Here is a 26,960-nt window from a genome sequence, read left to right on the forward strand (position 1 = left end):
GGGGATGTAGCTCACATGGTAGAGCGCTCGCTTTGCATGCGAGAGGTACGGGGTTCGATACCCCGCATCTCCACTCTTGTCACTTTTTTTTTTATTTTTATATAACCAAATATTTTTGTGAATCACTTGTTTTTTATTTTTATATAACCAACTATTTTTGTGAATCACTTGTTTTTTATTTTCATAGAACCAACTATTTTTGTGAATCACTTGTTTTTTATTTTTATATAACCAAATATTTTTGTGATATAAAAAGAAATGGTTGTTTGCACAGTAATATTCACTTTTTTATTGAAGTTGTGATATGAAAAGAAAATTTCTATAAAAATATAACCAAATATTCTATAAAAATATAACCAAATATTATTTCTCTTTTTAAGAGTTTGTGATATGAAAAGAAATGGTTTGTGCAGTAATTAATATTCACTTTTTTATTGAAGTTGTGATATGAAAAGAAAATTTCTCTTTTTTATAGAAGTTGTGATAAAAATAACCAAATATTCTTTTGCTTTTTAAGAGTTTGTGATATGAAAAGAAAATTTCTCTTTTTTATAGAAGTTGTGATAAAAATAACCAAATATTCTTTTGCTTTTTAAGAGTTTGTGATATGAAAAGAAATGGTTTGCGCACTAATATTCACTTTTTTATTAAAGTTGTGTTATGAAAAGAAATTTTCGCTTTTTTATAGAAATTGTGACATGAAAAGAAATTTTCACTTTTTCATAGAAGTTGGGACATGAAAAGAAATGGTTTGTGCAGTAATATTCTTTAAATAAAGGATGAAGTTTTCTATAAGTCCTAGGTTTTATGAAAATAAAATAAAGCAGCACTTCAAATACTCTGTTTAAAAAGCACTTTTAGTAACAAAAAAAAAGAAGAAGTAAAGCACCACCTCAAAATCATCGTCTAAAAAGCACTTTAAGCAACAAAATTTTTATGATCATTCTAAACAATTTTTAACACCAACGATATAATTTGGAACTAAAAAAATGATATAAATCTTACGGATCTATGAACACTTATTTTTAAAGTCAAATAGACGGTATATATAATTTGCTCCAATATAAACAATTTTTAGGGCTTAAAATCTTAAAAAAAATTCACAACTAATATGTTCAAGCTGAGATCATCGATGTATAGATTTTTTAATGTATAGATTGTAATTTTAGTTGAATTGACGCTGTACTTATTAGAATCAGACCGCGGCTCTATCAAACCATTTTCCTTTAAAAATATTTTAATTGTCCTTACAAAATATATTTTAATTTTCACGATGATATATTATAAGACTTACTACATTCTACTAATCATTAAACAAGAGTGGGACCCACTTGTGAAAGCCAAACATAGAAACGGTCCCACATGTGGGTCCCACATTCTTGGTTGCACCTCCAACTGTCGGCACACTAAATAAGTTTAGCTTTGCCCATGGCTTTATCAAAATCAAATCTTAGTCCTCTTAGCATTATTTGTCAAAAATGTTTTTTTTATTTTTATCAAAATGACATTGAGCGTGTACACTAGGGAGCACGTGTACACCGATTCCATCGGCAAGAAAATGTACTCAGAGAGATTTTTTTTTTTTTTTTTTTTTTTAAATATGAAATTTTGCGAACCATCGAGGATTCCTAGATAATATTTTTTGGAAGAAAATATTTGAAATTTGATTTCTCAATACTTAGATCGCATTATATTAAAATTGGATTGTTTGTGTTCAACCTTGAAATATTATATCTTAAATCCGATGGTTTGTGTTACAATATTATTTTTTAGTGAGTAGATAATACAACTTTTATGTAAGCGTGAGGGCTAAAGATGTTAGGTCCCAGAGATCTTGAATATACTCTTCTACCAGGTTTTATCATTTTGGATAACATTTTTTTGGTAGACGTGAGGGTTCAAGATGTTAGGTCCCAAGATTTGAGATCTTGAATATATTCATTCCTCTACTAGGTTTTATCATTTTGGATAAGCTAATGGGTTAAAGATGTTAGGTCTCAACACTTGAGATCTTGAATATACTCTTCCACTAGGTTTTATCTGAGGGAGTAAACAAATACTATGCTCCCACAAGATCGCAAAATATTTTAGTAAAATGAAATATGAGATTTAAGAAAATGAAAATAAATTAAATGAAATATGAGATTTACAGTATACTACAATGATAAGAAAAAAAAAAAAATGGAAATAAATTATGCCAAAAAAAAATGCCTCTATCTTCAATTATTCTTTTTCTACTGCAAATAGCATTTTTTTTTCTCAAGCTCCGACTCAAAACTTAGCAGAGCATCATTACGTTTCCGGGTAAACATTTCCTCTTTTCATCATGTTTCCGGGTAAACATTTCCTCCTTTCACTCTCTTAAACATTTTTTGTTTGCAACTATTCAGTCTCTCTAACATCCCATATTTTTTATTCTATTATTCAGTCTCCTCCAACACCGCATATTTTTTCTTATTTCATTGTATTGCATGACGAAAATTCCAGTTTACTAACAAAGCTTCTGAAGCTTGTTTTTATAATTTTTAAATATGAGAAAAGCCTCACAAGTTATTTATATTATATAGATAAAATGCTAAAAAGGCATAAGAAGTAAAAAGAGGATAGAAGAATGAAGGTTTATCACAATAGAAGCGTGTTATTCTAATTTCTTATCATACTGGAAGTGTGTAATTTTATGTAAGCGCAAATGCATGAATAGTTTATATGCCCTAAGTTTGAACCAAGGTTTAAAAAATCAGTGACTTGATCCGGAATCAGACGATTTGAATCAAGAATCACCTAGGATGCTTTGGATTAGGCCAAAAAAATGGGATTCAGGCAGTTCCAAATAGTAGAATTGTTGATTTTTTCACGAAACCGCCGATTCCGACGATTATTCACCAAGTCCGACTGATTTTTCACCAAGTCAAGCAAAAAAAAAAAAGAAAAAAAGATGAAATTTTCAAGTCTTCATAGATATGCTTGATCTACACTATTTTTCAAGCTTTAAATTTTATAATTAGAGATGTAAACAAATTTTAAGGCTATCACAAATATTTCTAGTATTGAAACCACCTTTCTCGATACTATTTGAAGGTATGTTTTACTTTGATTGTTTAGAGCATCGGTCTTGTACAAACCGCACCCTTTTTTTAAACACTTAGACGTGGTCCCACCATTTAAGGACATGTTTTCTCTAAGTCCATATAGAAATGAGTCACCTCTTAAAAATTTATAGTATTGAAACCATATTTATCGAAAGCTGCGCTTTACTTTGGTTGTTTAGAGCCTCAGCCTTGTACAAACGAACGGGTACCTTTTTTTTAAACACTTAGGCATGGTTCCACCATTTAAGGACATGTTTTTTATAAGTCCATGTAGAAATGAGTCACCTCTTAAAAATCTATTTTTGAGATGGAATTTTGGATTTAATTTTTAAAGATATGTAATCTCTAACATGGAAATCATGAATATGAAAAAATAAAATAAAAATTGAAAAAATAATAATAATAATTTTATTAAAAAAACATTTAGGCCGTTAATTTCAATTGTCTTTAGATGGATCACCTATCTGTATCCATCTTTAAGATGGATGCTTTATACATATGGGAACCGCAAATGTAGAAATGCGGTCCTCGCAGCATGAAAACAATTTTCCCAACATTTAATTCATACTTCCCCATTTATAATTATTCAAAATAAACAAATATTATCCGGATGTTTTTGCCATTTTAAACAAGAGTTGGGGCATTTTAGTCATGTCGCGCAAGTAACAAACACCACCGACATTCGCGCCCTGAGCCAAAGAGCTTTAGGTTCGGAAAATACGCTCATTAGCTTCGGCATCAAACCGTACCTACTCTCTCTCTCTCTAGATTCACTGCCAGCCTGTTACGTCGATCCGAGCCTCTCGCTCTCTAACTCTCTCTCTCTGCACTGACCACCTTTTTACTCTGAAACTACAAAACCTCTTCTAAGTCCTTCAATGGCGGAGCTTATGAATTTCGTTCTCCTATTTATTTGCAGTTTTCCGCTACAATGTCCTATTTTTCGCGGATAATTCTTTAGCAGTGCAATGTCATGTTACTGAGTTTTTTTTTTGAGAGAATTCGAGCGGTGGTTGGTGAATTTTGCAAAGGCTTTAAGGTCCTTGCTTCTGCCTTGCAGTAAAATTGAACAAAGCTGACTGTAGTGTAAGAATTGCCTTTTTCTAGTAAGAATTTGGAGAAAGCTTGATGGTTTTGGATTTGTAAATTGGTTGAAGCTTCTCATTCTCATAGTTTTCGGAATTTCCTTGTTTTTGCTGTAATTATGGAGTTATACTCGTTTAATTTTGAGATATTTCCATTTTAGAGAAGAATGTGGAAATCGAAACCTTACTGTTTCTGAAACTGAAAATTGTTTAGGAAATTTGCTTGTTCTGTGTTGATTTATTTGAATTGCAGAGGCTCTAGGGCCTTACTTTCTCATTAGAGGAGGAATCAATGAAAGACTCAAACTTGGGAGAGCTTTTGGAATGAAATTTGTTGTCAAATTCCTTAATTCTGTTTTCACTTTGCAATGAGAAGTTTCTGAGTCTTTCTCCCTACAATCTTGAAATGCTGAGGCTATAATGATATAATTCAAACCTTTCTCTCTCTAGAATGGTTTACTTGAAATGCTGAGGCTCTAATGCTATATTTAGAAAATCAGGACTTTCTCTCTCTAGAATCACTTCCCTGAAATGCTGGGGTTCTCAAGCTCTAGTTTTAATTATCTCTTTCTAGACTGATTTCCTAGGTGCTTAAAATTTCTATATCTAAACACTTGATTGATAGAACCTAGTTGATCCTTAAATGCAGGTTGTTTAGGCTTCCGTTTTTGTTTCCAGCAAAATCCTAGGTTTTTGCTCTCTAGAGCCATCCATTGCCTTCAAGTTTCCTTTTCCTGTTAAAAATGGCAGAAAACTTATTATGTTTTATACGAGAAATTTCATAGGTCGTCGCACTTAACAAAAGAATTACACATATTTTATGCCTACCTCATAAATTTTGCAGAGATTATTACTGTAAATAAATTTAAATTCGATTATTTAATTTTGATTTTTCTGTATAGAGATAATTGATTTTCTCAATTTTGCATTGTTCATTTCATTGAGGTAAATCTGAAATTTATCTATTCCTGGATGCAGGATTATTCAGTTTTTCCTTTTCTCTGAGAAGTTTTATCAGAAAAGAAGAAAGAACGAAAGAACTCGAGTGACTTTCAAGTTTCCATTTTTGGTAATTAATGGCAATGGATCTTGGGATTCTTGTATTGGGTCTCTGAAATATTCGGTGCATTTTAGTGAAGGACTGAGGCTCTCGATTTCCTTTTTCTGGTAAGAAATATTGAATTTGCCATTAAAGGACATCACTTTTGTTGTAGGATTTTTTTATCCACATCAGTCTTGGACTTTTGTTATAAGGGTTTATATCCCTCCGTGTTAAAAATTAAAGATATTTTCAATCCATTGGACTCAAGGAATATTTTTTTTTAAATCCCTTACCTTTTCTGAGCACATAATTTGTGCGACCCCACTCTCTCTAACTATCTTTAAAATTAACTCGTTCCGCATGGTATTTGGGTTGATCTCTGAGATCGGCTCAAATCTGAGCATAAACACCTTCTAATTTACTATTTGGCAAAGTTCCAGATATAGTTTTTGTGTTACAGCTGATATGAACGTCAAGGAATTAGGTATTCTGTTTTTCTATGTGTTCGTCATTATTGACAATGAAGACTCTCTGAGGCTTTATCCCAGGACCTCATGATGGTATTGATTTCAATAGTCCAATGTTTTTAACCATTTCCGGAACTAAGAAGCTCAATGGTCTTTCTAAAAACCAATTTACTTTCTCTAAGTCCTTAGACTTGTTGACTCACCATTTTTGGCTTCAAACCTTAGACTTCCCACCATTTATAGGATTCACAAGCTCCAAATTCTATTTCAAGAAAAAGTTTCACTAACCTTTCTCCATCTCCATCAAAGATGTTAGCTTCATCAGAATTCTCACCATTAAAAATAGAGAATCTCTCGTTATCGTACCCAATTTGGGTGCCTATCTTTCACAGCCTTCTCTATCAAAGATGTAAGCCATATATATCCATTTGGGGTGCCAATTTTTTTTGCAGTCTTTCTTTATCAAGATGCATGCCAAATCAGACTCCGATGTCACAAGCTTGGCCCCTTCTTCTCCTTCAAGGTCTCCAAAGAGACCCGTTTATTATGTTCAAAGCCCATCTAGAGATTCTCACGATGGGGATAAGTCCTCTTCTCTGCAAGCAACTCCAGTTTATAATAGCCCAATGGAGTCCCCTTCTCACCCTTCTTTTGGAAGGCATTCTCGAGCTTCATCGGCAAGTCGATTTTCAGGGGCTTTGAGGTCTTATGGTCGCAAGATTAACCCACATGAAAGGGGTAACAAGAAGATGAATGATAAGGGTTGGCCTGAATGCAATGTGATCCAAGAAGAGGGCTCTTATGATGACATTGAGGAGAATGCCGGCTTCTCTCGGAGATGCCAAGTCTTGCTTGCTGTTCTGTGTTTTGTTCTTATTTTCACAATGTTCTCTGTCATTCTATGGGGGGCCAGTCGACCTTACAAACCAGATGTTATTGTGAAGGTATGCCCAAAAACTTTAAGAAATCAAAATGTAATTTTGCTGTGTGTCTGGGAGGGGTTTGATAAGGGACAATGATGGGTTGCTGGCTCTAATAAATCATTTTCTGCAAGTATTTGGTAATTAGAAGATTCAAAGGTCGAAAACTGTTCCAGATAATGAGAAACTGCCGGATAAACCTCTAAGACTCTTTTAACTCTTTCTGAATTTGGTATGTTATTTTGGATTATTTTATCCTGCAGGGAGCAAGTTTATAGTTACATAATAGTTTTTGGTAATTGTCATGCTGCAAAAAATGTTAGGGACAAAACACCGACATTTGCACCCAATGAAGCTGCTTCCTTGGAGGAACAAAACCATCAAAAGAATAGTGTTTCGATCCCACAACAGCTCTTGCAGTTTAGCCTAAAAAATCACAACTGCTCTCGTAGAGCCGTTATGCTTTCCCTTGTTTTTTGCAAGAAAAATCCACCGACCGCAACAGACATAGCATGTCTGGTGCGGTCAATTTTTCCACGCCGTCCAAAAAGATCCAACGGTGCCAAGCCTATGGGTAAAAACACTGTTCATTTTCGCCCATAGGTGTTACATAGTGGCATCCTTCTATATAGATTTAAACAGATCTTGTTATGTACTCAGTTACTGTATGATCTATTCTAACATTGTTGAGCATCTTCTGGCTTTCTTGGCAGCTAACTGGAGAATGGAAAGCCAAAGTGGCTTTCTATGCAACTTTTCCAATGGACAAAATGGCAAAAGTGCCCCTGAAATAAAAATATTGACCAAGTCCAAGTTCAATATCCTAATGCTGTCCATTCCAATTTAGACAAAGATTGACTAATCCTTAGTTAACTGTTGCAGAGCCTGACAGTTGGTGACTTTTCCTTGGGGCAAGGGACAGATTACTCCGGGGTGCCAACCAAGATGCTCAATACAAACTCCACCTTGAAACTAAGCATATACAATCCTGCAACTTTCTTTGGGATTCATGTCAGCTCCTCGCCAATCAACATTATGTTTACTGAGATACCTATCGCAACAGGACAGGTAACTTTCGTCTGTAACTTCTCTCACACTAAAGCTCTCTTTGTTTCTACTTGAGTACCCCATTTAAGTTTGAGAACCCTTTGTGTGAGTCCCCCTACTCGTACAATTTGTGTATTGGGCCTGATGTCTGTTTGATCTTTATATGAAAGCCAGCAGCTAGTCGGCAACAATTGCACAAGTTGGCACCTGTTGTTCTCGTGAGTTTGCAACAAATGTGATATTGTTCGCAGCTGACTTTTAGTATGCTTCAGATTCCAGCATACTAGAGATTTCCAGGAGCCCAAAAAACCTAATCACAAGCAGGGGCCTGTGCCGCTCCCAAGATGGTACTTGAAATTATGGCACGAATGTTATTGTTTGAAACACTGAACACCAGGCCCAGGAGGGCATAAAGCTAATTGCAATGTTCTATTCAATTTACCTTTGTGCCCTCCAGGGCCGTGTTTGTAGTTTACCACATTGACCTTGGAAAGAATTCGGTTTGCCATTTCAAGTACAAGACTGAAAAGGACAGAATGGTACAAGAGAAAGTTAGATTTGTCCAAGTACCTTCATATTACAGGCTGGTTTTGCAGTTTCTTGTTGTAGTTTGGTTTCTACAGGCATGAACTCATCATTGGAATTGGGCTTTTTCTAGCCATTATAGCTCTCCTCTCAGGCCTCTCCTCACTTGTCTTATCAATTATTTTTTTGCCATATTGATTTTAATTTTTTTGTGTATTTACCTATAATATTCTTTAGTTTGGCTTAGTGTCTTCCTATTTCTTTTCCCTTTCAATTCCTAGGGATGTGGGTTGCGTTAGAAACCTGCTATGTATTGAATGATTCACAATCTAAATATATAGTTCTCATATATGCAATACGTTCATGTCTTTCTGGCATAACTAGAGAGAGTAGAAAGCACTCATATGACCGATGCTTGTTATACTCTTTTTCTCTCTCACACACACCCACCCGCCCGCCTGCCCACCCACCCACACGCACACCCATCCACCCATACACACATGCACAAACACCCACACGCACTTGTAGTCTGAATGTAGTTCTTAAGTTCTTATATATGTTCATGTCTTTCTGCCATAATTAAGTGAACTAGAGAAATTAGAAAGCTCTTATCTCACCATGCATGTCTCTCTCTCTCTCTGGTGTCTACTTGTTCCTTTCACAAAAATGCCACTATCTTTGCAGTTGAAATCTCTCCTCTCTCTCACACACACACACATGGCCACGCAAGCACACATGCACACACGTAAGTAGATTTTGCTACGCACCATCTATACTTGCTCCTCACGCAATGTATCACATCCTTTGCAGTTGAAGAAATATTACCAACCAAGACAGAGCCAGAGAACCGTGTCCATTGTATTGCAAGGGAATAAAGTCCCTCTGTATGGAGCTGGGGCTAGTTTGACTGGATCATCAACTCTAGGTGCGGTTTCTCTACGGCTTGAGTTCGACATAAAATCCCGAGGAAACGTCGTTGGAAAGTTGGTAAAATCAAGAAACCGAAGGCGTATTACTTGTGATTTTGTCCTAGATTCGAGTAAGCTTAAGCCCATCAAGTTCTTGAAGGATTCTTGTACTTATGGTTAGTTTATTCAGATTTAGGGCTTCTTGTACCAATGATTAGTGTCATTTGGATTTAAAGGATAGGGATTTAGGGTTTCGACTCTCTTGTTAAGTATGGATAGTGTCCTTGGGCTTTTGCATTGCTTGGTATGTTCATTGCCTTAGTATGTTATTTATGGGGTTAATTATTTATTTCTATCTAGTGAAATCTAAGAGTTACGTGGGTGTGAAGTTGTAATATTTGAGTACATCTCTCATTGTCTCCTACAGTATTACTTTTATACCCTCTTGGAGCTGGTGTCCAGTGTTTTGAACTCGAGGTAAATTTTAAATGTTTTGAAAAGTTCTCTGCGGAAAAAAATTTATCAAAGTATACTAAAAGATGGAAGTATTTAATATAGAAAAAATATAGACCGAGACAATTTATCTTTAGTACGGTCATAATTAATCTTGACTGAAATTAGATAGTTGTATTTATTCCATTGATCAAGCTCAAAGTTCAACAGATATTTTTTTTAACTTTCAAATCCAACCAAATTATCCGATTTCCCATCAGATGGTCACGAGTAAGTGTCACCTTTTTGTAATAAAGGTTGATGGTGTCATTGAATACAATCCTTTTACTATTTCACTTCTTATTTAATATTTCACCTCTTAGTACATCGAAGTGTAACTAACATCAATGCTTGACCCATTTAATATCCCATGACGCACATAGTTCTAAGTTCTAACATGGCATTTTACGAAATGATAAGCTTTTTCATGGAGTTTGACATAATGTCTCGCAAAAAAGAATAGACATTATTGATTTTCTAGTAGTACAAATATTATTTGATCCCAATTAGTTAAGAAAAGACTTTGATGATCTCTTTAGAATAAGGGTTGGCCCAGCCCATGCATGTCCAATTGCGAGCCCTTATTACAAACCAGCCACCAAATCAATACAAAGGAATTGTCCAATTAAAACTACTCCAACCACGGCTCAAAGGTTAGACCAGATTGTTTATAGAAGAAAAGAAAAAAAAAATTAAAACTAAAATTAAAATTTATTAAATCAGAGAATTACAAGAAATATGCTTTTTTTTTTTAGATTATTAAAAATAGAACCCAATTTTTTTAAAACCCATCCATACCATTTTTCTCCACCATTAACATTTACATTTTTTTTTTTTTGATAAAAATACCCTTCAATCTTAGATCTTAGATCCGTGAAGGCGTCACGGTCGACCCAAAACCGTGATAGAATTTCAAACATCACAGTATTATAAAATACCTCTGAAACACCGTGATGCCTCTCATGACCATCCCGGAATTTTAAAAGATCAATATACAGTGCAGCAATGCTTTTTTTGTACATCACGACCTTTGAAAAACTGTTATGCCTCCCTCGACCATCATGGTAAAACACATGATGGCTATTTGGGTACTAAAATTTCAAGAGCATCACATTCCTTTCGCCACACATCACAGTTCTGGATCGACCATGATGCTTTCACATATCTAAGATTACCATGAAGAGTATTTTTGCCAAAAAAATTAAATAAATACAAATAATGGAAAGAAAAGGTACAGATGAGATTCTGAAAAAATTCGGATTTACTGCTAATAATCTTTTTTTTTTTTAATAATTTTCATAAAGTTTTTACCTACAACAATCGAACGGTTCTAAACTGGTTGGTTCGACCGTCGGAAACTTGCAAATGATAGTTGTTAACGGAACTTCGACCAAATCCGTTTTTTAATCTTAAGACCGGACCAAGTTAGTTTCGATAACCATGGTGATCTCGTGATCAGGCCTTTAAAATATGACGTTTCACGTGAGCAAAAACTTGTTGGACATTAAATGCCGGACAACCTGTGAGCTTTATTTGTATTTTGGAGCACGAAGAAAAACAATCAGAAAGCGCGTCTTTCACTTAAAAAAATAAATAAAAAATCACAACCTATCAGATGCCAAAAGGCACTTCTGACAAACCAAAAACTCTTCACTTCTTCATATCAGATAATAAACCATTCCAATATTAGAACCCACCAACAGAAACAAAATGAATACAAAATCCACAAATACCTTATACATTAAACTCCATAAATACACATTCATAATGGTCTGACAAATACCCCGAGGGCCCCTGATAAAATCAACAAATTATAGATGGATAATCCTCTGAAGATTAAACCCCCCTATGGGGAGGGGTTCCCACTTTATTTGTTCTTCTGGAGGTGTGAGAGAGAGCAACTAGAATATAGCGAGAGAGGTGAGAGAAACAAATATAGGAGCATGGAATAGAAGGATTACCCTGATATTGAAACAACATGGAGAGAGAGGCAAGAGAAAGCAAGAAGAGGCATCAGTTGGCGGCCTGAGCTGAATCTCGGTTATAGAACTCGTCCAAAATCTTGGCAGGGATACGGTGAAGAAGCTCACGAGGGAAGATCCTGAGAAGGGTCCATGCCAAATCAAGGGATTGGAAAACGTCACGGGTGTCATAGGCTCCCTGAGCCACAAACTTCCTCTCAAACTTGTCGAGGAACTCAAGGTATAGCTGTATTAATGAATGATGGTTAGAAAGTTGCGAGTAGGGAGGGGTGTGTGTGTGTAAGAAAGAGAGGGAGAATCTTTGCAATAAATTGGAGAGAGACAGAGGGATACCAAGTCTTCGGAAGAGAGTGCTTCCTCTCCCACCACGGCCTTCATTGCTTGGACATCCTTCCCAATAGCATAGTTTGCATACAGCTGAGCAAATGCATCCCAAGGATTAGCAAATGACCCAAACCAATAAAACCAATAAACTAAATACAGAAATATCAGAAAAATGCAAGATTCTCTAATTTCTTTTACCTGGTTAGACACATCAGCATGGTCTTTACGCGTCATCCCCTCACCAATGGCACTCTGAAAGATAATGAAGCCATGACCAACAATGTTCAACGTTTCAGTTTGAAAGAAAACTTTCTAGATTTACACCCAATATAGTCTCCTTTTGAGTGATCATTTCAACATAAATACAAACTTGCATTTTACCTTCATCAATCGCGATAGAGAAGGGAGCACGTTAATTGGTGGGTATATCTATAGAGACCACAAATCAACATTGATCAAAGTCAAATAATAGCTCATCAAAAAGTACACGTCATAAGTCAGCAATGTGCTCAATTCATTATCCAAAAGATATGTTCATGGGTTTAATAATTTTAAAAGCAAGAATGTGCAGGCTTGACAGTATACCTGCCGATTTTGAAGTTGTCTATCAATGTATATTTGCCCTTCAGTAATGTAACCGGTAAGATCTGGGGTGGGATGTGTGATATCTGGTCCATAAGAAAGAAATAATGAGCCCATCACCAGCAAAACAGCCCTTGGATGGTAGAACTATTCCTTCTCTTTTGACAAGAATATTAAAGGAACTATCCAACAGTCAATGTTATCTTTTTCCAAGTCATAGCATGAAAAATGTACAAAGCATATTTGTAGTAGTAATGTGGAACACCTACTATTTGATAACTGTGATTGGCAAATTTGAAATACTAAAATCCCAAAAGAATATTTGCAAACAATAAAATCAACGACATGAAAGGGAAAAAGTGAATTTTCTCATAAAAGGCAACGATTCAGTACTTTGGATGAATTTTCCTAAGAAAAATGGGGAAAGCCCAGCGACTTCATGTGATTCAACATGGATAGATTCATTCCTTCATTGGAAACCTTTAGTTGCTTCAGAAAATAGTAGAAATGTTTCACATGCACCAAGTTCCAATGTTCAAAGGACATGCTGTAAGAGCTAATCAAATTCGAATCTCTTAACTAGAGAAGCCTAGAAAGAAAAATATACAAAAGAATCATATAATCAAATGCATATAACATAGCAATCTACTTTATAACCAGTAAAACATCAGGAAAACCTCCAGTTGCCACTACAGGTATCCTAAAATCTTTTGTTTGAGAATACTTTGGGTAGCCAGCGAAATCTCAAATACGTAAAATGTAAGCCAGGTAATTCGTTGCAACTACTGGTATCCTAAAATCTTTTGTTTGTGGATACTTTGGGTAGCAAGTGAAATCTAAAATATGTATAATGTAAGCCAGGATATTACTAGAGAACATGGCTGCATGGCATGCATAGCTCAATTAGAAAATGCTTGTGGGGGTTGATTCCAGCATACTTATCAAAGGAACAACAGTTACATAAACATCGGCACATTGCTTACCATCATTAGGCATGGTCAAAATAGGGATCTGTGTGATAGAGCCTTTTCGTCCTTGAATACGTCCAGCACGCTCGTAAATGGTTGCCAAATCAGTGTACATGTACCCAGGATACCCACGTCGACCAGGCACCTCTTCTCGAGCAGCAGATATCTATGCCATAATGCAACAACTATCTTTCAAAACATTACCAATACCAACAATGACACTCCCAATATAAGTAAGAAAGCACTTTTCTTTTTCTTAAGCTATTATCCCAAAGCAACAAATGGAAAAGCAAATATCAATCGCATTAAAAGACAAAGAATATTGATTCCAAACACTACAAATACCCTTCAATTACTTGAGTCATTTCAAAACTCTGCTAACCTGATTTTCTAAGCAAAAACTCCCTATTGAATTTTCAACTGCTATTCCCTAACGGGTGTAAGAAGGGATCTTCTACAATTATATCTTTTGATCTCTCAAATAAGCAATCAGCTAATACAACTACATTGTTTGTTACTGAACAGGAGATTAGCAAGGCTCGTTTCAGTACCTCACGAAGTGCATCTGCATATGAACTCATATCTGTTAGAATGACCAAAACATGCTTCCCACACTCATAGGCCAAATATTCTGCTGTTGTCAGTGCAATACGAGGAGTGATAATACGCTCAATAGTAGGGTCATTTGCCTGTAGAGAGAGCATGAGACCAACAAATAAGATTATTAATCAGCAACTCATTTTTCTTTATCGAAAGATAAGTAACAATCCTCATTGAATTAAAATCAGAAAGTATTTCTTTATTAACATTACATTATACGAAATTCAGTTTTTGCAAGAATACTTGGGCAAAAGAGTGTCTGGTACCAGGTTTAGGAAAAGAGTAACTCTCTCCATTGACCCATTTTCCTCAAAATCGCGCTTAAAAAATTGGGCAGTCTCCATGTTTACTCCCATGGCAGCAAATACAATAGCAAAATTGTCATCTTCCCGATCCTGCCAGCTCATGATGAAAACAAATTAGAGGCAGCAACATTCATTGGTAACCTTTCCTTTCAGGGATAAGTTAATTAGTGAAGAGCAAGAAGCAAAGTTGGCTCATTGTTGCTAATCATAAAAACATCATCAAATAGTTGCATGTGGGAGATGGAACCGCCGTGCATGGGAACAGCCAACCTCATGCATTGATAACATAATCTTAATATAAGACTACCATTATTTTTCCATAGGACTATGGGTTTCTAAATTAAAAAAAATGGCATCATAGGTTTTAAATCTTATGAATTCTTATTCTATCTTTTTTATTACAATCAAATAGTTAGAATTAAAATCCTCAACCTAGGGGCTGAAATCCATAAGTAGGTTATTATTGAACCCAAGTCTGGTAATATTCAAAATAGGGGGGTAAAACAGGATTAACTGGCCAATACACCCCAAATTTCAAAACTTAATCAAAAGGCAACTCAAGGTTTGCCCTTCACTTTCTACGGGTAGATAGGGTACACGCTTACTTCAATTAAGTGAAGTTGGGCAATTAGGAATGTGTGTATGTATGCATGCATGCATAAACGTACATACAAACATATATATGTGTTTTACAAGTAAAGTTAACAATAAAAGATATATATACACATCATCATCATCATCATCATCCAAGCCTTGTCCCGGTTATTTGGGGTCGGCTAAAAATATATAAATATACATATAAACCATATATTCTTTTCTATTATATCCTACTAGAAAAGGGAACAAGCAGACAATCTCTCCAAATTTCCACATGATCTTTGAAATTTCAGTAAATTTCAATACTCTCAAAGGAAACTATGAAAATGAACCAGTTCCAAAGTATAATACCAGAAGTCCAGAACTCTCAGCAGTTCCACTAGATTTAAATCCCTCTGATGTGCACACAAAGTGTAGAATGCCTTTCCACAAGAAATAGGTAAATCCCATCATATTTTGAATATCCTAGGATAGTTCAATTCTCTTTGAAACCACTCATAGTTAAACATATTTCAACATCATCGTTCAAAAAATATAAATTTGAAAACCATAGAACTCTTGCTTTTTTTGCTGGTTTTTTCAGTAAAAGATATAATGCATAATGATATCTCAAGACTAAAATATTAGTAGCTGGGTCTGTCCCCAATTAAGGATATCAAAGGGTTTGTATTACCTATTAATATGGGACCATTATCAATTGGTTCAAGTGGAAGGCTCAAAAAGGGCAAGGGATAGACCCAAAAGGACAAGGTTGAGAATAGTGAGAAAAGATATAGGGACTTATGGCCCCACTGAAGGTATAGCCCTTGATAGAGCAGAATGACATCACGATTCGTGTAGTCGACCCTAAATAGTTGAGAAAATGTTCTGATGATGATGAAAAGTATTTGTATTACCTCGAGTAGATTTCCAGACTTCTCCTTCCGCTTTACAAGACCGGCTTGACGACAAATCTGAGCCGCAATCTCATTATGAGGAAGCCCAGCAGCAGAGAAGAGAGGAATCTTCTGTCCTCTGGCAATGGAATTCATAACATCTATAGTGGATATCCCAGTCTGAATCATTTCTTCAGGGTATGTTCTCTCACTAGGATTGATAGAACTTCCTGTAACATATTAGCAGTAAGGAGGTCAGAATCAACATACCAAAATACCCTCAAGAAAAAGGATGCATGTAAACACTTGCCAGACATTGCATGCCACACCTGAATGGACAACTGACAACATAAGAACCAATGAGTTACTGTTAACAGCTTACCTGAGATATCCAAGTATGCTTCAGGCAATATAGGAGGACCATTATCAATAGGTTTTCCAGATCCATTGAAAATACGCCCGAGCATATCCAAAGAGACTGGAGTTTTCAGAACCTACAAAATAAAACCAAAATGTGAAGAAACTCTGACAAGGAAAACAAAATAAAAGGACTCCTCAATCAGATATGACAAAAACTGCCAACGATTGATAATTGCAAAACGCCACATTACGTGTGCATGTCAATCATGTGCATTTGCTTGTGTATGTGGTTATGGAGTTCCAGGCGAATAAGGGTTACAGAAGGCCCACAAACCTCCAAGGGCTTGGTGGGAATAGGTGCGACACTGCAAGAGTCTCAGTGGGTATTCATTTTACAGTACATGGGAAAAGCTAGGAATGAGTTTCAGGGAGTAGTTAAACTAAAAGTGGACAGAGAGGCCCATATTGCAGATTGTTGAGAGGAAGCTGTTTTTGCTTTTTTTTTGGGGGGGAGGGGGGAGGGGGGGAAGGAAGGGAGAAAAGTAGAGGGGTGTCCTAGAATTAGGCAGGATTTGAGGGGCAGGTTAATGAGTAGGTGACTAACATGGCTGTTAAGAGATATCCATTCCTAGAGGGGACATAAACAGTGAAGTTTGAATTTTGCAAATTCCCAGGGTTTACTTGGTTAGACCAATAGATTGTTGAAATAGCCTTTAAGGACCCAAGAACAAGAACCGCTGGAGAAGATTGGTGACTTTTGAGTGATTTGTCAGTATAGCTGCAGTCATTAATAATAGCTTTTAGTTTATACTATCCAGCATGAAGTGTAGACAAGTAGAGGAGATGGTACTCTTATCCACCCTGCACTCACAAAAAAGAATGGGGTCACATCTTATGCTCCTTTGGTAATATAAGTGCTCCCTAATATCCAATAGGGCTAGTTATCATTTGGTTGTAGAAATTCATTTTATCTAATATGATCGGATCTTCAAGTGCCCATGGACTTCATTCTTACATTCTGTGAAGCTTAACTGATTTCCTCATTTATTACCATGGCCCAAAAACAGGTGCCCGCAGCTATTTGAAATGTAGTTCCAAGAAAAAAATTATATCCTGCATAAAATCACATTAAAGAAAGCTAAAAATTTGTCAGATCGCAGCAGACGACTGGAAAAATGAAGCCCTTTACCTCCCCAGTGAACTGTATAGTTGTAAATTTGTTGTCGATTCCTGAAGTTCCTTCAAAAACCTGGCAGACAAAACAAGATATAACCAAATATACCTTACAGTACAAACAGCCAACCAATTCAAAAAGAAAGGCAAGCAGGCAACAGTTGGAAGTAGTCTACCACACATAAAAGGAAGTTATTGTAAACTGAGCATGTATAGACACATTTCATACATCTCACAAATTTCAGGAATATGAAACATATCATGCCCCAAACCAAGCCCAGAAGACCGTAACATCAAATTTCTATGGCTTTATCTTTAACTCATCCACCTTTTATCATTTAAAAAGCAGCTTGCACCACATCTAAGCCGCACTTCAACCGCTAAAAAAATAAGCTTCAACCATATAGTGACAGTGTTTTCATTAAAAAGACTAAACACAAGCACCCAAATTGGAATTACGAAAAGATCTATGTTTTTTAGGATGCTCGCTAGGTAATTAAATTTCCAAACTAAAGACCCATTTTGAAACATTTCGTTCTAGATGCCTTGCAAAGACCGTGCAGACATTGTCATTCTTCTCCCTATTTTTGTTGCTCTCTTTTTCATACATAATTGGAATGCCTCTTCTTCGAAATAAAAAGCCACAACAACTATAGAATACAACTGATAGAAACAGTTACTTTGCCAAGAAAATACAAACTACTCATCATTGATCTGCATATTGTTTAGCAATTAAGACAAAATCTTCAACTACTACTTGGAACCAATATCCCCAAAAAGTACTGTGCATTCTGAAAGCTCACAAGTATAACCACACAGAGATATACAACCCTCCTCAATAACGGAAGTTAAAGTAGGAACCTGCACAACAGCTTTCTCTCCATCAACTTCCAGAACCTGACCACGTCGATTTGTGCCATCTCCTAGACGTATGTTGACAATCTCTTGGTATTTCGGACCCTATGATTTAGAGCAGTGACTCCAAATTAGAACGAAAAATACAAGTTTCAGAAAATACCCACAATAAAAATAAATACATGTGTATGCATGTATAAGCAGAGAAGCTTCGATTGAATAGAATAGGAGATAGCACATCAGCATACCTTAACTTTCTCCAAGATAACGAGTGGGCCAGCAACACCAGAGACAGTTCTGTACTCTGAATAGAAATCAAAATATATTACATTAGAATAGATTTAGGTTGAAATGGATCACTGATATCATATCAAAGCTTGTTCTAGTAAATGAAATCTGAACATCAAAATCAAGCATCTAGATCAAGTTCTTTATAATATCATAATTCACAGCTAGTCTAAGCAATTCATATTTAACCAAAAACACAACGAATTCCGAAATCAGAATCCAAAGCCCAGATTTTGTGAAAAGACATCAAGAAAAAGTACTGAACTCAATGCACTTATTCAAGCATGTGCATGTCATATAGCATGAACACCCAATAAGCGTAAACAAACATCAGTATGGCTGCTTCCCATACAAAGCAAGCTGAAAAGTCAAAGAATAATCCCAATTTTTCTCGGGAATTACTCAGATGATTAATAATTCTAATGTTTTTGAATCTAGTGAAAAACCTGGAAAAATGGTGAAAACTCTAGAAATAACTTACCCAAAAATCATGAAAAAAGTTGATTAATTTAAGAATCTCAACAAATGACGCTATACTTGTGTATGATTAATACAATTTAAGACAAAACTGAAATATCAATTCTCTCAAAGTTTTAAGAAATTTTACTTCACAAATATGGATATGTTTTCTTACAACTACAGATGAAAGAGAAAGTTTTTCTGATAAAAAACGGAAGGTTCCTTCTAAAATTTCTATTTCTAGTAGTAGTAAAAGGATATTTGTAGTTAAAATGAGATGAAGCATAAGGCTAACTACATTTGATTTCATAGAGACCCCTCAAATGATAATGACATGTTATAATATAATAATCAAGCAGTCCAGAAAGGTCACCTTACATGAATTTTGAATAGGATAAATTGATACGAGACAAAAACATGTACAATCATTGTTGAGGGTTAAAGTGCTATTTGTATGATTTTCTTGAACGTACAAGAAACATACCAATTCCAATCTCCAATGATCCTTCCTCCATGTCAGGAGTCTTTTGTGCGACACCCATCTTCAAACAATAATCTGAAAAAATTAAATTGCATCATTTTCAACTGATCATAAAACACCCAACAGATTCCTCATAAATTGATGAAGCGGGCTCAACACTCTGTTTCAACATAATACAACACTTTGACAGCAAAGAAAGTATGAAGCTACCATCTAGAAGTGAAAAATCCTATGAACAAGAAATTCTAGCAGGACATCAAATATGAAAAGCTAAAGAATGGATTATCTTATCAAAATCAGTGTAAAATGGACTATAGTTCCTAGCAAATGTAGGCATTTCTTGTGGAAGTGGTGAATCACATATGAGCTGTATAAATAATGACAAACATACATCATATGTATATCGATCACAGATACAATCTGAATATACTTTCATCATTCAGTTGATTGTGACAAAACATTTATTTTGTTTTGAGGAAATTGTGACCAAGTGTTAACCCAGTAACTGCAGCACAAACTTATGTTTTTTAAATTCGTATAAACTTATAAACAGTATGCCATAGCTTTTTCGAATTGTAATTATACCATATCTCTAATCCTAATTTCTGAATTCCAATAACACAATTAAGCAAAAAAAAAAAAAAAAAACCGAAAATAGAGCATGTTCTTCAACCCTAACTATCATGAATTATCATCATCATCATCATCATAGCCTTTTCCCAATTAATTGAGGTCCGCTCATAGCCTTTTCCCAATTAATTGAGGTCGGTTACACGAATCCTGGTCCACCATTCTGCTCTATTTAAGGCCATACCTTCAGTGAGGCCATAAGTCCCCATATCTTTTTAGACTACTTCCAACCACATCCTTTTAGGCCTACCCCTTGCCCTTTTCAATCCTTCCACTTGAACTAACTCGTACCTCCTAATAGGTATTGTACAAGATCAACGCCACACATGGCCAGCCCACCTAAGTTTTCTCTCTCTTATCTTATCACCTATTGGTGCCACACCTAAACTTTCCCGAATTGATTTATTTCGGATTCTATCCTTTCTTGTCTTGCCACTCACCCCCCTAACTTTCATTAATATAAATCCCAAAACTCTTAGTGGTTGCTGGTTGCCTCCATGGTTCAGGTGATTAGAAAACAATAATTTGCTGACCTAGCAGGATACTAAACCTAGTCAAAACCCTAGTTAATCAACTTAGTTGCTAGTTTTTTGTTTACAAATTTCAACTCTCACTTTTATATGTTCTCATTATTCATGCTTTTCGCCCTACAGTTCCCGTCATCCCTACTTGAGTAGTGAGAGACTCAATTAAGCCGAGTCCTAAACATAATCATGATATATTTGGAACCAGCCAGACTCTACAGGTTCCCATAGGTTTGGTCCCAGAGCAGGCAGGCCAAGTCTGAGCAACTGTGGCGAGTCCAAGTTAGAAGTGCTGAGTGTTGATTCACTACTTTTTAAGGCACATAATCACGCTTGCTCCATCACATCTTAGTGTTGGATTCTTAACCAATGAACACAAGCAAAGGCTCTTTCTAAGCCAAAATTTCTCAGAACTCTTATCCTAGGAGAACAGATGAGCACCAATCATGAACCAAAACAGATTAATCAATGCAACTCAAGATCCTCAAAGGTCAATAGTTTCCTTAATTTTGGCAAAAAAAATCCCAAGGAAAAGTATCCTCAAGAGCTCAAAAATATTCGGACATTCAAATGTACTCGAAAAGTAAAACATTCCACAAAACTGCTACCGCATAATTTCTGGACCAAAGATACACAGTTTCATATTAAAAGTTCCCAAAATGTCACAACTCACAATAACTTCATGACCAATAGCAGTAAGTATTTTCCTGTAAACACTAGAATGCAATATACTCTCTGAAATACTGGCCCAAAAATATGTTAACTCATCAATCATGGAACATTTTATAGCATGATGAGTCCAAAAAAAAAAAAGTACATAGTTTCTTCAAAGTTCGCCACAAAGCAACACTTCATTAATGGGTACTTATCAAGAAATCATTAATGGGCTACACCAGTATCAGATCACCAAAGATTTTTGGGCTGATCTGAACCGTCAAAATACTTCAATCAACTGGTCAATAATAGCATATACAAAAAACAAAATTTATAGAACGCAGTCTCGAGACTACAGAGTTAGGGTTTTCCAAACCAGAGATCCACTTATGTAAAAAGCACATCCCTCAAAAAATTTTACAACAACATACATTGGACATTATCAAATCAAGCCAAGCATTCAGTTTCTGAGAAGAAAGGATGTAAAGATCATAGTGAAATTAGTCTCACAGAGAAAGAGAGACCAATAAAAGAGACCAAAGGCAGGAGCTCATCAAATCAAACTTCACAAAGACCAGAATCAACCAAATAAAAACCCTAGCTTCCAGTAACGGACCTCAAATCAACCTAACAATATAGAATCAGGGAAAATTTTATAAGTTTGAGGTTAAAAATGATACCTAAGATCAAAAGCTCAAAGGTTCAGGGCCAATTCCACTGTGCTCGTTCTCTTGAATCTGAAAAAAAAGGAACAATACAGACATCCAGTATCAGAAGAATATATATACATCTTGAGAGAGAAAGTAAATAAATCTAGAGAGAGAATTTTTCTTTTTCATTAATTTTGTTCATGAATTTCTCATTTCACCAATAAATTTTAACAAAAAAAGGAAAAATATGGGGAAAATACCTTCGAACACAAAAGATGTAGAATCTCACATGTCAATGCGTTTTGATAATAAAGTTCGCTGCGGTTCATTTATGCCCGCTACTTTTAGAGAAATTACATACATGTCCTCAATCAACGTGGTGTCCGAAAATAGTAAAAATAAATTAATTATAGGGTGAGTTGGAATTACGAGAATGCCACTCCCCAGGGTTCGACAGGGTTTTAATGAGTTTGGTTCATTGGGAACAATGTTACCTAGATGGTATCAAATTAGTTCATCTATGCTTAAGTGGTATGATCCAAAACAAAAACCAAATTTCAGTAATAATCAGTTAAATTAGTATTTAGCAATTTTGATTCGTATGATTGGTTGACTTTAATAGGATAGATCTATAAAAATAAATTTTGGCATAGAAAACTTGCCTTTTTAAAAAAAACATTTTATATTTTAACATGAATAATGATCCTATAGGACATCATAGAAAACTTGCCCTTTAAAAAAAATATTTTATATTTTAACATGAATAATGATCCTATAGGGCCCTCCATCACCCATGTGTATAGGACCTCAAATGATCACCATTAAATTTGGTACGAATTCCTAGAAAAGTTATGACATGGTGTGGGACTTAAATTTTTTAAAGATCCGTGTCAAATTTAATAATGATCATTTGAAGTCCTATACACATGAGTGGGAGAGGGTCCTATATGATCATTTTTCTTTTTAAATTATTTTATTTTTACTTTATTTTTAAAAATTTTGATTCAACCGTTTTGATTGATATGGAGCGTAGTTTGACTTGATTGCAACTGTTTCAAATACCTGTTTGATTTTGATAACATTGATTGGAGTGCAGACGTTTGGGAACTAATGATTTAGACTACTTAATGGTCGATCTAGGGCCGACATTTTGAGTCATGGCATTCAAGAATAACCCTAAAAAAAAAATGGTACATATGAGTGTTTTAAAACCTAACAGCTAGATTGGGAATTGCCGATCGGTTCCTACGAGGAATAGGGAATTGGTCCAATTTTTATGGACTCTTCTGGTTCTGTTAAAGAACTAAGCGAGTCTATCAAGGAACCAAGAGATCTGGGCTGGCTAGATACCTCAGTTCCAACGGTCCAGATTGATTTGGGCCAATTTGACGATCACAGATATCTTGTAGTGTTTAAATTTTAAGTTTTTTTATACAAATCTAAATCACTTTAAATTTTAGGTGTGTGTTATTCTCATCAAGATGCACCTAATAAAAATATAAAAAAATAATTCACTAAAAACAAATTAACCAAAATACCCTCGAAACTTTTCAAGGGTATTTTGGTTAATTTATTTCATGTAAAATATATTTTTAATATTTCTTGAAGATTCACCTATTTTTTATGTGCACACGCTCCAAATTTAAAGTGATTTGGTTTTGTAGAAAAAAAAATTTAAATTCAAACACTACTGGACATCCATGATATTCAGATCGGCCCATATTCAATCTTTGCCGTTGGGCTCATTTTTCCCGTAAGCTAGTGGGCTCACCCTAGATCATCGATTTGCCGATCCATACCAAATTTTTTGAAGCCTTACTCACCGAACCGATACAACTTTTTGGTCCAGATGAATGTCTCATTAATAAGAATTACTCTAAGGTAACTCCACCCTAACAATGGACTTAGTATTATTACTCCTAAAATTTCTAATCATAAAACACCCTTTAAAATCTAATGCTTTGGATTAACAATAACAACAATAACTTGTTCAAAACTTTTAGTCCAAATACTTAAATTAGTGCCCTGGAAATATTGAGCAGGGTAGAAAAGAACAGCTAGACATTGGGATCATTCATGACCAGCTAGGGTAAAATCTTCCAAAAGATCCTAGTCACTCCTAGGTAACGACCAGGGGCATTTAGGTCATCATCAACAAAACCAAGGGTACTTTGTACAAGGCCCTAAACAACCAAATTAAGACACACCTCAAAAATTTATTAGAATAAGTTGTTTCCATTCACAAAAATCTCATATGAATATAATAAAATGGGAAAATGTCTCTATGTCCCTTATTTTTAGGTTTCATTTTATAATAGACCTAAGGTTTTAAAAGATATATTGGAGTATAAAAATTATAGATTTTATTTCTTCTAACTCCCAGAGCTACTTTAAACCTGTTTTTTTAGGCCAAACAAATCTAAAAAGACATACATTTTCTAAAAGCCCTCCAAAACTTCACTTTTTCTTTTTCCTTGCACCTCTGTGTTCCCATCTCTAATCGCTCACTCTCGCTCCTCCCAAACACTTTCCCACTCTAACCTTTCATTCTGTCTCATCTCGTTCTTTCTCTCTTCATATTTTTCATCTCTCCCCTCACACTCTCTCTCCTCCTAAATACACAGTAAGTATACGGAGAGAGAAAGAGAACAACATATAGATAAGGAAACAAGCTTGAATCCATCTCTCTCCCCTCACTCTCGCGTTGATGGGTTGGCCAAAAGCTTGAATCCATTGAGTGTTGCCTTGAAAGCACCGGCTTAGAGCCTTTTGGTCATGATAAGAAGCAAATCTGGCTGCTCTATTGCCTGATTTTGGCCCATTTTTGTCATTTTGTTTTTTGCTATTATTTTGCTGGAGATAGAATGGGGCTCTTGATGGTGTTGCTTCCTCATCTGATTACAAAGAACCATAAGAAATAGAAGAACTAGGCCAAGAAGATGAAGTTTGGATTCCATTGAATTTCCCAGTGTTGATGCTGGATCAAAAGCAAGATCTTGAGCATCTCATGCTAATTGTGACTGTTCTGATTGGGCTTATTGGTGGCCAATTCACGGCATTGGTTTTACTATGTTCTTTTATTTGCACTTGAAATATCCTAGAACATTGTATCATTGGAATCTTCATTTTGTCAAAATGGATTGAGTTTTATGAAATATTTGTTATAACTTATCAATAGGCCCGAGAGAAATTGGAAAGGAAAAATCATCAATGGACATGATCACACAGAGTCAAAGTTATGCATGCTTATGAATAAACATAACATTGGTGGCTTACCTACTCATAAGCCCTAGCCATTTGAGATGGGCAAATAAAAGCTTTAGTTGTAATTTGGGGTGAGCGAGAGACTGTGATTTAGAGAGAGAGGAGAGACATGGCTTTGGGCAAACATAGGAGAGAGAGATTCGGGGAAACATAGGGGAGAGTGAGATGGATATAGGGAATCATAAGAGATGAATTTAGGGAATCACAGGAGAGAGAGAGAGATTTGGGGAAACACGGAGAGAGAGAAAGGATGGGAAAAATAAAGAGAGAGAAAAGGACTTAGAGAAGCATAGTAGACAGATGATGGACAAAAAGAGAGAGAGAGAGGGGTTTGGGGAAATAGAGATAGAGAAGGGTTTGGGAGATTCACGTGGAGAGAGAATATGAAACACTGGAGGAAAGAGAGGCGGTTAGAAAAGATGTATTTATAAATTTGTTTGGGTTAAAAATGCTGAAGTAAAAATAGATAACGGTATATAGGGATTTGAAGATAAGGTTTTGAACTTTCAGTTTAGAAAGAAATAAACCAAATAAAATAGAGTTTATAGAGATATTTTTCTTAATAATATAACAAGTATTAAAAATAGGACATTTTGTAATGCATTTTTTAAAATGACAATTTTCAATATTATCAAGTATTCTGCTCAACTACATTATTTTTTAAGTTTTAAATTTTATAATTAGAGATAAAAATAAAATTTTAAACCATCACACAAAATTTATGGTACTAAAATAACATCTTTCTATACTATTTCAAAGTGTGATTTACTTTGATTATTCAAAACATCAGGTAAATATACTTTTCTAACAAATATTCAATAACCCACACTTGAGTTTAATGGAAACTAATAAAAATATTTTAAAAAAATATTTGATAGGACTACTCCATTAAAAAAATTTGGAGCTGACTCCGACCATATGTAACATCAAAGAGTCAAGACCTTAAAGTTACATTCATGCCCTATGGACTTCCATAGAATGACATACATAACCCTATCATGGCTTGGGATTTTTTCTCGCGTCTCTAGCTAATAGCACATGCCTTCACTAATTTAAATGATTTATTAATTTGTCAAATTATAGTTTTTTCATTTTCAAATTTTTACTATAAAATAATCAAATATCATTATTATATTTACTAGCCTTAAAATTTATTATTGATAATGTTCATTTATGGCAAAATTTTAAGAGGTTAATTCATAGATATTATTAGTTTCAAAGCCAATTCAAAAGGGTTTTAAAAAATTTAGGAAAGACTTGATGCAAAGGTTCCATTTTTTCCTAGCATTTTTAGTGAGGGAAATAAAAGTTACAGCCCTGAACAATCAAATAAAAGTTACACCCCTGAACAATTAAATTAAAAACGGTTAAAATCAAGTAAATCTATAAATATATGAAAATCTTAAACATAAACTGTCTAGATAATGTGTTGCAAGATACACTATTTCTGGAACTCAAGATTTATTTATTTATTTTTTCATATTCATACATCTCAATATCGAGATGATCAATTAGAAAGTTTTTCAACATTAAAACAACATTTTCGATAGATTTTTGAGGTGCATCTATGATTCTACAATTTAACGTTGCAACATTATATAAAACTTTTCCCATTAAGTTAATTCTTGAACCCTTTTCATTTCTTTAACTTTCTCCACAGTTTTTGGATACTCTCTCTCTCTTGTGACCTCTCATATAAACCTGGTAATAAAATATAAAAAAAATTATTTGGAGCTTTCCTGGAATAAATTACAAGCATTTGAACCCTTAACCTCCTTCACCCAAACCAACATGTCTACCACTTTGCAAGGGCC

The 26,960-nt window shown here is 35.0% G+C and overlaps 2 protein-coding genes and 1 non-coding gene across 8 annotated transcripts; 2 read left to right on the plus strand and 1 right to left on the minus strand.

Annotated features, from left to right (window-relative positions):
- Positions 1-73, plus strand: TRNAA-UGC (transfer RNA alanine (anticodon UGC)). The gene has a single exon. It is a non-coding gene; the product is annotated as a tRNA-Ala (tRNA).
- A 3,859-nt stretch (positions 74-3,932) lies between these two features.
- LOC18426588 (uncharacterized) lies at positions 3,933-9,478 on the plus strand. Of its 6 annotated transcripts, none has more exons than XR_016055511.1 (5): positions 3,933-4,195; positions 5,153-5,341; positions 6,136-6,627; positions 7,317-7,671; positions 8,986-9,478. XR_016055511.1 is itself a non-coding variant. In XM_088866607.1 (5 exons), exons 3-5 carry the CDS (start codon positions 6,151-6,153, stop codon positions 9,262-9,264), a joined length of 942 nt encoding a protein of 313 aa, XP_088722733.1. In that variant the 5' UTR covers positions 3,933-4,195; positions 5,153-5,341; positions 6,136-6,150; the 3' UTR covers positions 9,265-9,478. The 6 variants fall into 6 exon arrangements, 3 of the variants coding, with proteins under 3 accessions (XP_088722733.1, XP_006833312.1, XP_011620548.1); XR_016055509.1 differs by having other exon boundaries at positions 3,933-4,175; XR_016055510.1 differs by having other exon boundaries at positions 3,933-4,128.
- A 1,729-nt stretch (positions 9,479-11,207) lies between these two features.
- LOC18426589 (V-type proton ATPase subunit B 2) lies at positions 11,208-21,988 on the minus strand. The gene is made up of 15 exons (XM_006833250.4): positions 21,913-21,988; positions 19,428-19,499; positions 18,445-18,500; positions 18,203-18,301; positions 17,358-17,417; positions 16,191-16,302; positions 15,830-16,038; positions 14,298-14,426; positions 13,983-14,120; positions 13,447-13,597; positions 12,467-12,549; positions 12,263-12,310; positions 12,080-12,133; positions 11,891-11,974; positions 11,208-11,783 (listed from the first exon to the last, which is right to left on the minus strand). The coding sequence occupies exons 2-15, from the start codon at positions 19,483-19,485 to the stop codon at positions 11,589-11,591; spliced, it is 1,476 nt and encodes a 491-aa protein (XP_006833313.1). The 5' UTR covers positions 19,486-19,499; positions 21,913-21,988; the 3' UTR covers positions 11,208-11,588.
- Positions 21,989-26,960: the final 4,972 nt, after the last annotated feature.

The sequence above is a fragment of the Amborella trichopoda genome, chromosome 5, assembly GCF_054954075.1.
Source record: "Amborella trichopoda isolate Santa Cruz 75 chromosome 5, AtrichopodaSantaCruz75HAP2 v2.0, whole genome shotgun sequence".
Taxonomy (NCBI): Eukaryota; Viridiplantae; Streptophyta; class Magnoliopsida; order Amborellales; family Amborellaceae; genus Amborella; species Amborella trichopoda.